The sequence below is a fragment of the Lagopus leucura genome, unplaced genomic scaffold, assembly GCF_019238085.1.
Source record: "Lagopus leucura isolate 7727_CA_CO unplaced genomic scaffold, USGS_WTPT01 Super-Scaffold_100004, whole genome shotgun sequence".
Lineage (NCBI taxonomy): Eukaryota > Metazoa > Chordata > Aves > Galliformes > Phasianidae > Lagopus > Lagopus leucura.
In genome coordinates, this window is record NW_024962264.1 from 18,614,555 (window position 1) to 18,627,130 (window position 12,576).

Here is a 12,576-nt window from a genome sequence, read left to right on the forward strand (position 1 = left end):
CAAATCGTTTAACAGATCTGGAGGATTTATGTGCCATGAACCTTCAGCATTAAACATTATAAGATGTAGTGGAAGAAGCCCCTTGGATGGATAGTTTAAGGAACAATCAGACTTGCATCCAAAGATGAGAACTTGTTGTAAAAGTTCATATTCCATTCATTAAGAGAAAACAAGACTATAAGAGAGGAATCTTTACAGCATTATGCTGTACACTTTACCACTTTAGAAATCTGGAGAGGAATTTACTTTCCGGGTCTAACGCAGACACTTTGAATCAGTATTCAAATCATAAAATCATAGAATCTTTTGAGTTGGAAGGAATTCCTAAAAGCCATGTGGTCCAACTGCCCTGCAATAAACAGGGACACCTACAGCCCCATCAGGAGCTCAGAGCTCCTCCAGCCTGACCTTGGCTGTGTCCAGGGACGGGGCATTCACTGCCTCTCTGGGCAAATTGTGCCAGTGCCTCACCAGCCTTAGTGTAAAAAACTTCTTCAAGTCCAATCTCCTCTCTTTCAGTGTGAAACCATTTCCCCTTGTCCTGTCACAACAGATTCTGCTAAAGAGCCTGTCACCTTCCTTCTTATAGCCCCCCCCTTAGATACTGAAAAGCCGCCTCCTGGAGCCCCAGCTCTCAGCTCGTCCTCACAGGGAGGTGTTCCATCCCTTGGGTCACTTCTGTGGCCCTCCTCTGGACACTCCAACATATCCACATCTCTCCTGTATGAGGACTCCCCCAACCCCAATCTAGACACAGTGCTCCAGGTGAGGTCTCACAATGCAGAGCTGAGAGGCAGGATCACCTCCTGTTGGCCACACTTCTGTTGATGCAACCCAGGATACAGTTTGCTTTCCAGGCTGTGAGGGCACACTGCTGGCTCATGTCCAGTTGCCGTTCACCATTTCCTCCAAGTCCTTTTCAGCAGGGCTGTGCTTCATCCTTTTACTTCCCAGCTTGCATTGACAGCAGGGCTGCCACAACCCAGGTTCAGACCTTGCACTTGGCTTCGATGAGCCTCATGAAGCTCATCTGGGCCCACAGCTCAGCCTGTCTGGGTCTCTATTTACAGTCACTGTGAATCAAAATATCACCCACTGGCTGCAACAGAAGTGATCATTATAAGTCTTAAAAAACTGAGATATTCTACATTTATGAACACAGCTCAAGTATATGCTTCACAAAGAACAGCCACATAGATCATTAGTATAACATTCTCCCTGTCATGATAGTTAGACTCAAAATATCCTGGAGTGGAAGAGACTCAGGAAAGACTATAAATCCAACTCCTGGTTCCACACAGGACTACCCAAAAACCCAAGCCCTGTGTCTAAAAGTGGTGCCCAGATGCTCCTTGAACTACAGCAGCTGGGGGCCATGCTGATTGCCCTGGAGAGCCTGTTTCGTGCCCACCGCCCTCTGGTGGAGAACCTTTTCCTAACACCCAACCTGATGACCCTGACAGCTCCACGCCATTCCTTCAGGTCCTGTCACTGCCACCAGAAAGCATATATCAGCACTGCCCCTCTGCTCCCTGTGAGGAGCTGCAGCTGCTATGAGGCCTCCCCCCTTAGCTGGTCCTCATACATCTCGTCCTCTAGACCCTTCACCATTTTCATAGCCCTTCTTTGGACGCTTCTTGATAGCTTGATGTTTTTCTTCCACTGCAGTGCCCAAATCTGCACCCAGTGCTCTAAGTGAGAGCAGAGAAGGACAATCCCTTTCCTCACTGAGTGGCAGTACCAAGCCTGATGCATCCCAGGGTACTGCTTGTCTTTTAGGCCACCTATGAATGTGAGTCCGCAGTGTGCAACTTGCCATCAGCCAGAACTTCCCCAGGTCCCTTTCCATAGGGTTGCTCTCCAGCCTCTTGTCCCTCCACACGCAACCAGGGCTGCCTCGCTCCAGGTGTAGAATTTGGCATTTGCTCCTGTTGAACTTCATCCAATTGGTGACTACCCAGCCCTCCAATCCGTTGGCATTTCTCTACAAGGTTTCTTGTCAGTTTTGCATTGTGAAATCCTGAGTTTGTTTTATCTTAACTGCTTTTCTCCTTTCTACATTTCAGATCTCACTTTACCATACCCCCCCATACCCAGGCTTATTCTGACCACGAGCAGTCTTTTCCTTCTGCCTTCAAAACCCTCTCCAGATTATCTCATCAGCAAGCTGCTTATTTCAAAATCACGTGATTAAACCAAAAATGTGCCACACTATTTTTCAACACATTCCAGCAGTACTCATTTTTGTATTTGATTGGAGCAGACTCTTCCTTCTTCACTCATATAATGACCAAAGCGATGTCAGTTTGCAACAAATGATAAATACAAACCCAACCTAACGTAGGTTAAAATAGTAAGGATTCTTCTCACGGCATCAGAAATAATTGTTCGTACAAATATAAAATTTTCTTGTCTCAAATATTGTAATTGTTTTAAGAACAATTAATCAGATATTGAAATTAATGTTCTGAAGTTGAAAAGCTATGAACACTTACCCCAATGTTAAAAGTGCCATTAAAATAGTCCAGGTTTGCTTGAATAAATGAAATGTTGTTTAAACCTAGTTCATCACTTCTGTCTTTAGCACGCATCAGAGACAACTCCTTATTTTCTATGAGCACCACCTAGGTTTCACACATACAACACAGTAAGACAAAATAATACTGAAAAAATCAAAGAGCAACATTACTAACATGCACAAAACTTTGTTGTTTAGTTGAGAAAACTCCTCAATTTGTAAGATGTACAGAATATTAGCAGGTGACATAATGAAAGGCATCAAAGATCTACCAATATCAATCAGTTAGCAAATATTTTTACATTTCCCTCCAACTAGAACTTCCTTTCCCCAGGCACACACCTCACATACTTGCAGTTACACTAGGAATTTGCATGTTTCAAATCTCTGCCTTAAAGTTTTGTTGTTGGTGGTGGTGGTTGTTTTTTTTTTTGTTTGTTTGTTTTTTGCAAAGTTAAGTTGTATGGAAGTCTGGGTCACATCAGCAAGACTGGATGGCTCAGCTCTACTGCTGGCTTCTTGACTTTGGCATCATGTTTGCTCTGAAAGTGAAGAGCCACTTTCCTGCTAGTCAGTGAAAAGAATTTGATAGGTACACGCCAATGACAGATCATGACCTCTAAGGCAAATGTTTCCAAACAATTTTTTTTTGCTCTCCAACTGCAGTGAAAAATCTTTAAACTCAAAAGGTTGTCTCTGAAGGGTTAAAATACCCTAAATTATTTTTTTTAAAGGCAAGACAAAGTAACTGGATGAGACAGAAGAGAAAAACAAAGCATATGTAACGTAAGTAACTGTTTTTATAGTTCATGTCATTTCATGAGGCTGCTTGCTACCAGCCAACTCAGTGAGAGGTGTGAGTGAAACCTTGAGTTCTCTGAGGAGTTCTTCATCTACTTCCTGCAGGATCTCTTTTGCTGGTGCACAGCCATAGTCTGTAAATGCATATCCTGACCAAGCCATGCCCAGAAACATACCTAGCAACACAGCTAAAGAGGAAACCAGCCTCTCGGTCCTTTCACTAAATTTCATCTCACGGTGATTTCCCCAGCCAGGAGAAGAGAGTGAAATCATCACCAATTCAGCAGTGTTGGAAAAAAAAAAAATCTTATTTTTTCTTTTGGACCTCATTTCCACAACACAACACTACAAAGACAAAAGTTACAAGAAGAAAGCTAAGGAAAAACCCTCTTCAATCACTTCCTTGATTGAGCAGAATTCACTGCAGACTGAGCATAGCACATGTATACAAGTACACAAATGAAACAATAACCTCTGTAAGATTTCTAGTAGCAACAGTGCTATCATATCACACTTAGGCTTTCTTGAGGTTAAAAAAAAAAAAAAAAAAAAAAAGGGTGCAGAGGCATTGCCAGATACTCCTCTCATTACAAGGGCTTCATTTCCATACAAACTTTACAACACAAGCTTAGGGGCTTTGTTAGAAAGCAGTAATATCATCCATACACTGTATTTAGTTATTTTGCTCTTTCAGTGCACATTCAATTACATACTTGTACTTTGAAGTACATTTAGTTTTTTTGTTTGTTTGTTTTTCTCTTTTTCTGAAGAGGAACTTCTAAACTTTCCTTTTCGGTGATAACACCTATGCTACTCCCTACTAATACAATGTGATAAGTACAGGTACTATATTTGTAGAGCAGAAGCCTTCCTAAAAAGTTCGTTTTGTCTTCAAGATCATTCTCCCTAGCTGCACATGTTTTTAAATATGATATTAGAGAACAAAAGCTCATACCATCTGTACTTTTTATTTAGAACTTACCTGACATGATGGCATCATGTGAGCAAGAACAATTCCAACATGACCCTGTGAAAAGAAAAACAAACAGTAAAATTTGAGTCACTTTTCAATGTTGGTGTGTCATCTCATGCTGAGTATCCCTTAACAGCTGACAGAACACCCAAAAGCAGTTAAAATTTCAGCATATTTACTTCACTTTGCAGCAGCATCTATGTACAACTGCAAAGATGAAAACCAAAAGAAATTGCAACACATGAGAAAATATACCTTACCCCTCCACTGCAGAAATCCACAATCACATCTCCAGGCTTAGCAAGCTTTGTCACTGCTGCTACCAAGTTATTCAACTGCTGCTGTTTCCTCAGAGCTCGATCTCTAGACATCTTTCCTGAGGATAACAGAGAAAAACGTCTGAACAGTGATGAGCACTTCTCAACATACGTTACTTCAGATGGGTAACAGCAAAGCACAGGTATCTGAAATTTATGGCTGAAACTAAAAAATGTCTAAAACACTTGGGCATCCAAATCCACTTTCAGCTAAATTTACAGATACTCCATAGAGCTTTCTGCCTTCACAAAACCTTACAGCTGTTGCTGTTAATGTATCCTTAGGAACACGTGAGAATAAGCTTTAGCCTGATAATAACCAAACCTCCAAATTAATCAGAAACAAGGCTCAAACCTATTAACAGTATTTGCAGCCAAAACAAACACATACAATATCCTTATGCATCTTGTTTTAAAAGGTTGTACTTAAGTAATTACTGCACTGTGATACTAAAATGTATGCCACTGCTTAATGGATATTAAGAGATTGGATACAGCCTCCAACATCTATTAGAAAATATTACATCCTTCTCTTTTGTCATCATAAAATAGTATATTTTACAGAATCAAAGCCATCATTACATTTCAAAATATGCTATAACCATGAGTCTAGAAAATACAACAAGAATGTATGTAAGGAATGTGGATAGGAAACCTTTATCGCATCATGCAAAATAATAACATTTTAATGAACCATTTATTTTGTTTGAGAGCAAAAGCTTGGAAAATCTTTATTACAGACTATATTTTAAATTGTAATTCCTCATATGCCAATCACCCACAAGAACTATGCCTGCCTTCAATTTTAACATCTCTTCCTGAAACACCTCCAATTTTAAACGAATCCAGTGGAAGCAGCAGCATTTCAGCACATGCAACATCAAGGGCTGTTAGCATACCTAAGCAAGAAATCCAGTTTGTGAGGTTGAACCTATCATTTGTTACAGGCAGATATTGTGATGTTAGTATGCACACAAAACGCCGTACCTAAAAAACCACACTATGTGCACATATATGCGTGCTTGCACATACATGCACACACAACCTGAATGGATTTAATTTTTAAAAGTAGCTACTGTCAGGCACATGCAGTAAATGGTAATATATTGGTTCTTAGCTAATACATTGATCCCTATTGCTTCAACAGCCTCCAACAATGGAAAGAGAAAAAAATACTATTTATATTTGTCTTCTGTATCTCACATACATGAAACGTAACTGTGATAAAGAGAGCACATTTATTTAACAAGGACTTCTATCTAGATAACATGGGCTATTACTTGGGTTTATCTTCATCAATCAACAGATCTTATGGTCTTTGTTTTAATTTCAATTCCATCTCATAGAGTACTTATTAAAAATAGTTGCTGCTCTAAAACCAAAAGCACTGATCAGATTCTTTATGTGGAGGCAGCAAGAAACTGGATTATTTGAATTCCTTCACCTGATAAGCAAACAAGCAGTCAAACAAGCCCAGACTTCCCAGCACATCCAGCTTCCTTAGAACCCCACTAGAAGTCCTTCGCACCGAATACTTGTTTGGCTACAAACACACTGCAGCACCTCAGTTTGGTAAACCCCAGCTGTCCCAACAGCTCTTTGAGGGCAGCAATAGCAGCACTGCTACGACAGCTCTGCATTTAGGGCCAGCTAGCCTTCCCTCTTCCCCCTTCATATACGTTGAACTGATTTTAACAAGCATTTGCTCTCACAAGCATTATCTTAAGTATTTACCACACACCACTAAGTTTGACCTTCACAAATTTTCTTTCTTTCTATTTCGTAAAAACAAATAATGCAAGTACTTAAAGCTCATTCATGATATAAAAATGCAAATCTACTTGGTGGAAAGCTCTCAGAATTCAACTCTGAACTCAAGTCATCTCTGCAATTCATTTAATGGGGTTCTTTGTAACCACATTGTTCCCTGGCAACTTTTGTACTGTGGTCTTATACCTGCTTTCAACTTTAAATCTTCTTAATTTTGAGAGTGACCAGGCAGACAATTTTGTTATTAATCCCACCTCTCAGCACACATTAGCACAACTGTTCTGTTTTGTTGTGCCAGATAGAAAGATAGACCACACCTGCCAAGCACCAAACAGCACACAAATCCCTGCACAAAAATGCCCTTAATTGCCTTCCCCAAATTCTCTGTTTTTATTCCCCAACTCTAAGGTTTTTCTGACATGTCAGGGATTTATCAGTATCAAGTATACCTACTGAAAAACCCTCCAAATTCTCATTCTGTGCAGTCAGCAAAACAGATCCTAGTCACTAAAATCAAAACAAAAGCTAGCAGCTTTCATCAGCAACAGATCCACTATTTAATCTTCAGTTAGACAACCAGCTTATTAGTAAGTTAATACAAAATACTTTCAAAAATTTCTATTAATAGCCTTTAAAAACTCTCTAAAATGCAACTCTTCATAGTTACCAACAAGGTTTAATCCTTACTGTGCAGAAAATAAGTAGCACATACTCCCTTAAAAGAGAGAAAACCAAGCTCAAATCAATAGGTCTTTTGTCTACCTCTGTATCTGATGTGCAGTAGCTAGAATTACGGAAAGTGAGTGAGCCATAACATAGCCTTTAGGGAATGTTGGCACGGTGTGTGTGTTCATCCTTCGCTACAGAAAACAGGCATTAAACTCAACTACAGCTTCTATGTCTAAAAACACAACATCTCGCTGTGCATTTCTCAACTCTTGTCATGATAAATAATGCTAATCACTGTTTTCAAGAATAATGAGATATGGTACCTTGATAGTTCATCCTGACAAGGCAAAACCTTGAAGAACGTGACCTTTTCCTACCATACACTGAAAAACCATTAAGAAGTGCTTTGTTCCTGTCACAAGAACTCAGCTGACATATTGCCAGACAGTCTTAGATTTATTTTCATTTCTGATTAACGATTGAAATGAAAATATTTAATTTAAATTCGTAAATCTAACATTACTGCTAATTCAGTCCTTGTCAAGCAGGACTTTAAACTCTCTATGGCACTTACAGCTTTTGCATTCTTGCACACAGAAATGTAATTGTTCAGCCAGCAAGTACCCCTCTATTTCTGTGTCATCTTTTGTCAGGGCTCAAGTTCATATAATCCATCAGTCCTCAAATGATAATTCAGAATTTCGTAAGTAAAACTTGAAAAGCCATTAAGGTTTCCTGCAGCAAAATCCAAACACAACCTGTAAGGCCCTATCCTTACTTCATCTTAGGTCAGTGTAATGTAGCAAGCAGCTACCAAAACAAGGACACAAGCTCACAATGCATACTTTCTACTATTTTTACTGTTACATACTTCTGTTTTAGCATGTTATCTTTAATTAGATTTCCCATAATCCCTCAGCTAACCAAATGATAATGTGAAAGGCTGCCTCTCACTGAGATGAGGATAGAGCAGATGTACTGCTATATTGATTAAGGAGACTTGATCTTAATTACACAAAAAGACTCAGCAACTATCAATCAAAAGCCATGAGAGACATTTCAATTTTTTATGCTAATCTAAGAAAGATTTTCTGAAACCAAGGCTATTTTTCTTCTGGTGGTTTCTTTTGACAATTCAGCATATTCTAATTGCTTCTTTATACTTGGTTCCCATATCACCTGATACCACCATCAAGGTGAAGGGTATCTCCTGCTACATTATTTTTGGTTCAGTTTGGGGCCTAGAGGTTGTTTGCTTGTCTGGTTTGAGGGAGCTTGCTGGGCTTTCTCATCACTCTTATTTTTTATTTATTTTACTTCTTATGTACCATACTTGTCAGGTTAATACACCCAAAAAGTGGTTTCCATACAACTCCTAGAAAAAGCTGAATTCAAACATGATGATGTTTGATGAAGAATGCCAGCTCAGCTAACATTTATAAATGAACATTCTTACTAGCCAGAAATAAGAACGCCTTATTAAAAAGAACTCTGCAAATCTTGCAAGAAATATAATTAGGCAAAGGCAATAACTAACTTGACTGTAACAAAGAAAACATCAGATGTATTCTCAAAGAAAAAGTCCCACTGCTTTTGTTCTCCACCGCATCCGTTCCCTTCAATAATCCAGCAATCCAGCAAAATCTATTTACACAATAGGTGAATTTTCCAAATCACTGTCGCTGAAAAGTAAATAGAAACATTTAATTGAGAGAGCTTCACAGAATTTCAAAATAGGTATTTAATGATCATCTACATTATAATGAGAATATTTTCCTATTTCCAGAAGCATACAAAGGCTCAAGAATCAAATTCACATTCAGAAGGCCAGGAAAAATAATCATCAGGAAAAAAAGAAAAAACACCCCTATTTTTGAAACATCACAACAAAAACATGCAGTTATACGAGTTGATGGGAACTGAACTGACTTCTGAAATGGTAACAGCCCCACCAATGAAGCAACAAATCAAGCTCCTTTGTCTCTACTACTGTTTTGGGGAATACAATTTATTATTTTTTTTATCGCCAGTGCATAACATAAGGCATCCTTTTCTCTAATTCTGGAGCTAATGTTAAAAGAATCCTACAGTACAGTCAAAAGAAGCTTGTAGCTGAGTTGTAAAAATTCTTGTTGTAAAATCTGCAATATCACATGTTAGTAAAGCGTAAGTTTCATAGCATTCATGATGAGCAATCACCTGCTTCTTAGCTCCTCTACATAGATGACTCAAGATAAGTTATCACTACTTCTTTAATTGCCAGAGATACAGGAGCTCATTCTACCATAGAATCACAAGGCTGGAAAGGACCTACAAGATCATCTAAGTCCAACCATCCTCCCATTTCCATTGCTACACAAGCACTAAACCATATCTTGTAGCTCCTCATCCAGACACCTCTTGACACTGCCAGGGACGGCGACTCCACCACCTCCCTCCACCGCCATTCCAGTGCCTCCTACCATATTTCAGTCATCTTAGTTATTTGAAGACTAAGTCATGTGCTCAGTCAGGTAGCTTGTGGTTAGTACCGACTCATTTATTCTTCCAAATTTAAACATTTGGAAATTGTTATTCTGGTCTCTCTTACCCCACATTAGGTATATTTATTTTATTTTAAGGAAATATAATGTGGACATAAGTTAATGCAGGTACACTAGAAATATTCCAGTGTCTCGTGCTTTTTCAGTGTGGACTTCCTGCATTGGTGAACTTGATTTCCTCTTAAATCAGTTTTCCCACTGATTTAATTTCAAAAGTAACAGAGTAGGGCCAAATAATAAAAATTAAAACAAACAAACCACAACTGAAAAATCTGGCTCCGATTACTCATTTCCTTACTTCTGTACCAGAATTTTAATGCATTGATACTATCAGGGAACATCCTAGGAGGTTTTGTTTGTTTATTTGTTTCTTTAAATCACATGCATGAGAAAAACAGAGTGAGGAAATAATAAGAACTCACAATATTCACTAACAACCAGCCGTTTTGTTACTATTTTCCACAACTCACCTCCATTTTTCAACTCTCTCTCCATTAACTCTTGGAAAAATAAACTATGAACAAAATTGTCCAGGGAAAACAATGTTTTACAGATCAGGTTGCAATGGAGGAAAACCTCATTTTCCTCTATTTTTGCTGTTAAGGTTTTTCTAAAACAGCTCATTCTACAATATGCCTGTTTCAAGCAGATAGAAAGATATCCTACTACCTGGAGTGGGTTATTATCAACAGAAGGAATCAGCAGTCAGTTATCAGGAAGGTGTTTTTTTTTTTCTTTTGTCCCCTGAATGGATGTTTATCAGAACATCTTCTGGATCTATAAAGTTTGGAAACACCCCTTAAGAGCTGCAATGCCTTTACTTGTAGGTAACAGGACACGCTGACACTTTTTGAAAGATGTAATAGGTACATTTGCTAATTCTACAGCTTCATGCATTCCTAAAAGCAGCAATCTTTAGTAAAGGAAGACAGCTATTATTAAATAGTCTCAGCATGCTGTCCATTCACCTTTTCCTATCAGATCATCAGATATTTCTATTGTTAATTTGTGCCCTAGCTATTCCAACACAACTTGCTTAGCTTAGCATCACAACAATAATCCAATTTTGAAGGAAGCTGTCTTTTTCTTTTGCATTCACCCCTGATAAAGATGAGACTACATATAACAGATGGACTGACAAGAGCCAGTATTCATTATAGGGAGTGCAGTGCAGTTTAGAACACACCAGCCTTCATCCTGCAAGGACCATACTTCACACACTTAAATGTACCTGGCAAGTCTTGAAAAGCTAACAGCATTCAAGAACTTACTAAAGTGCATAGGAGTGGAATAAGGGCCTTAGCGTTCACTGTAAAAACAAACAAACAGTCTTAAACAACTAGACAAGCAAAAACATCCCTAAAGTCAAACAGCACCAATAAAGACTATATACTATCCTGAAGAATGTATAGAATGAGTTTTCAGTCAATATACAAGGCCAGAAATTACAATCACAAAGTATTCACCATTTTTCCACTATATAAAGGTTTTTATGATTGAATGTGGTGAAATTTTAGCTACAGTCAAGGAAGTATGAGAACAGAATGCAAAAAACCATGGTTTATGTAATGTTTAAATTATAGGGCAATAACAAAAAAAGAACAGGAAAGGCAAGTGAACTCCACAAGAACATTCTATTGGTTTTTAGGTAGGAGTCCCTTCCTCCTGTCTTACTAACCAATCTGTTCTTTATTAAGGCAAGCTTTGCAGAATGGTTTTATCATTTTAGGCATAAAAATATAGTTTTATCTCACATACACTATCTTAGTATAGTTTAAAAAGGTCAGACAGATATGAAAACTGTCCTTTGACAACTTAAGTAGGAATTTAGCCTGCTTCCCTTTCTATATTAGACGGAGTTAAACATCATGAGAATGCCATCTTTTCTTTAAAAAAAAAAAAAGATCAACAGATCAGCCCTTGAAAAGAAATGAAAATTAACGCTGGGCTGCCTCTGAGTGAATACAACTATGTTCTACTTATAAAAGCTTAGATTGTTCCACATGGGTTTTTTCTTTGTTTTGTTTTGTTGGTTTTTTTGTTGTGCTTTTTTTTGTTTGTTTGTTTGTATTGGTTTTGGGTTTTTTTTTTTTTGCCAATTTGTAAAATATTTATGTTCTAAATCTTCACCAAAAAGCAACCCAGACACAAATAGCTAACGTTGTTTTCAAAGACCTAATTCATGATTTATACCTTCTGAACTATGTATTTTATACTAGATTCTGAAGCCTTTAGATGTATTCAAATTAATGAGCATCTATTGGTTAGAACCATGCTTACTTCTGATTTTTTCCATATCACAATATTGCCAAAAACATGGTTTAGAAAAATTACGTATCAGCCCCTCTTCCAAAACACAAGGTTAGTTTTAAAACTGTGAGCTTCTGTACATTTAAGCCAACTGATCATATGCTCCATTCATCCATTTATTCATTCTGAAGCCTCGAGATTCACATTTTAGAGCTATTTTTTCCAGAATCCCAGGGGCCATGGAATTATAATACTAAAATGAAAGCAGACAGTATTATACAATCAAGGGATTTTAAGAAAGATGCCAAACACTGTGCCATCACAGAACTGTGAGAAAAGATGATATGACATTCACGCTTCCCCTACTTCTTTTCTCTTTACTTTCTTTCCTCCGTCAGCTGCTTCTCCTATGCTCTTCTCTCTTTTCTCCTTCATCTTTCTCCCCTACCTTCATTTTTTCTGTGCCAAAACTGATCTTGCTGGATTACACAACCAGGTAAGGTTGTGAGGTCCCATCCAACCCCGTGTAGGTGATGAGTCTAAGATAGGTACAGGCAGCAAATACCTTGCTCATAGGGGATGCCAGAGCAAACAAGATGGCAGATGGATTTGTAAGAATTTCAAATTTACACCTACGAAAGTATGGTTAGAAGAAAACCAAGTGACTCTGGGTTGCAGCTTTCATATCAAGATCATGCCCATCTCCCTTCTCATTTGCCTAAGTTTTACAGGATC

General features: G+C 38.3%; 1 protein-coding gene across 3 annotated transcripts in view; it reads right to left on the minus strand.

Annotated features, from left to right (window-relative positions):
• The window catches only part of GSTCD (glutathione S-transferase C-terminal domain containing), a 59,159-nt gene that overhangs the window by 11,896 nt on the left and 34,687 nt on the right, over positions 1-12,576 (minus strand). For 2 of the 3 annotated variants that reach the window (XR_006178904.1, XM_042871472.1), the window contains exons 6-8: positions 4,553-4,668; positions 4,302-4,346; positions 2,496-2,624 (exon numbers count right to left, since the gene is read on the minus strand). Coding sequence is in view for 2 of the 3 variants with exons in the window: in XM_042871472.1 (XP_042727406.1) it covers positions 2,496-2,624; positions 4,302-4,346; positions 4,553-4,668 (290 nt within the window). In the remaining variant the exon portion in view is untranslated. Of the gene's footprint in view, positions 1-1,025; positions 1,100-2,495; positions 2,625-4,301; positions 4,347-4,552; positions 4,669-12,576 lie in introns of those variants that run through there. The other variant, XM_042871473.1, reaches the window with a different exon arrangement.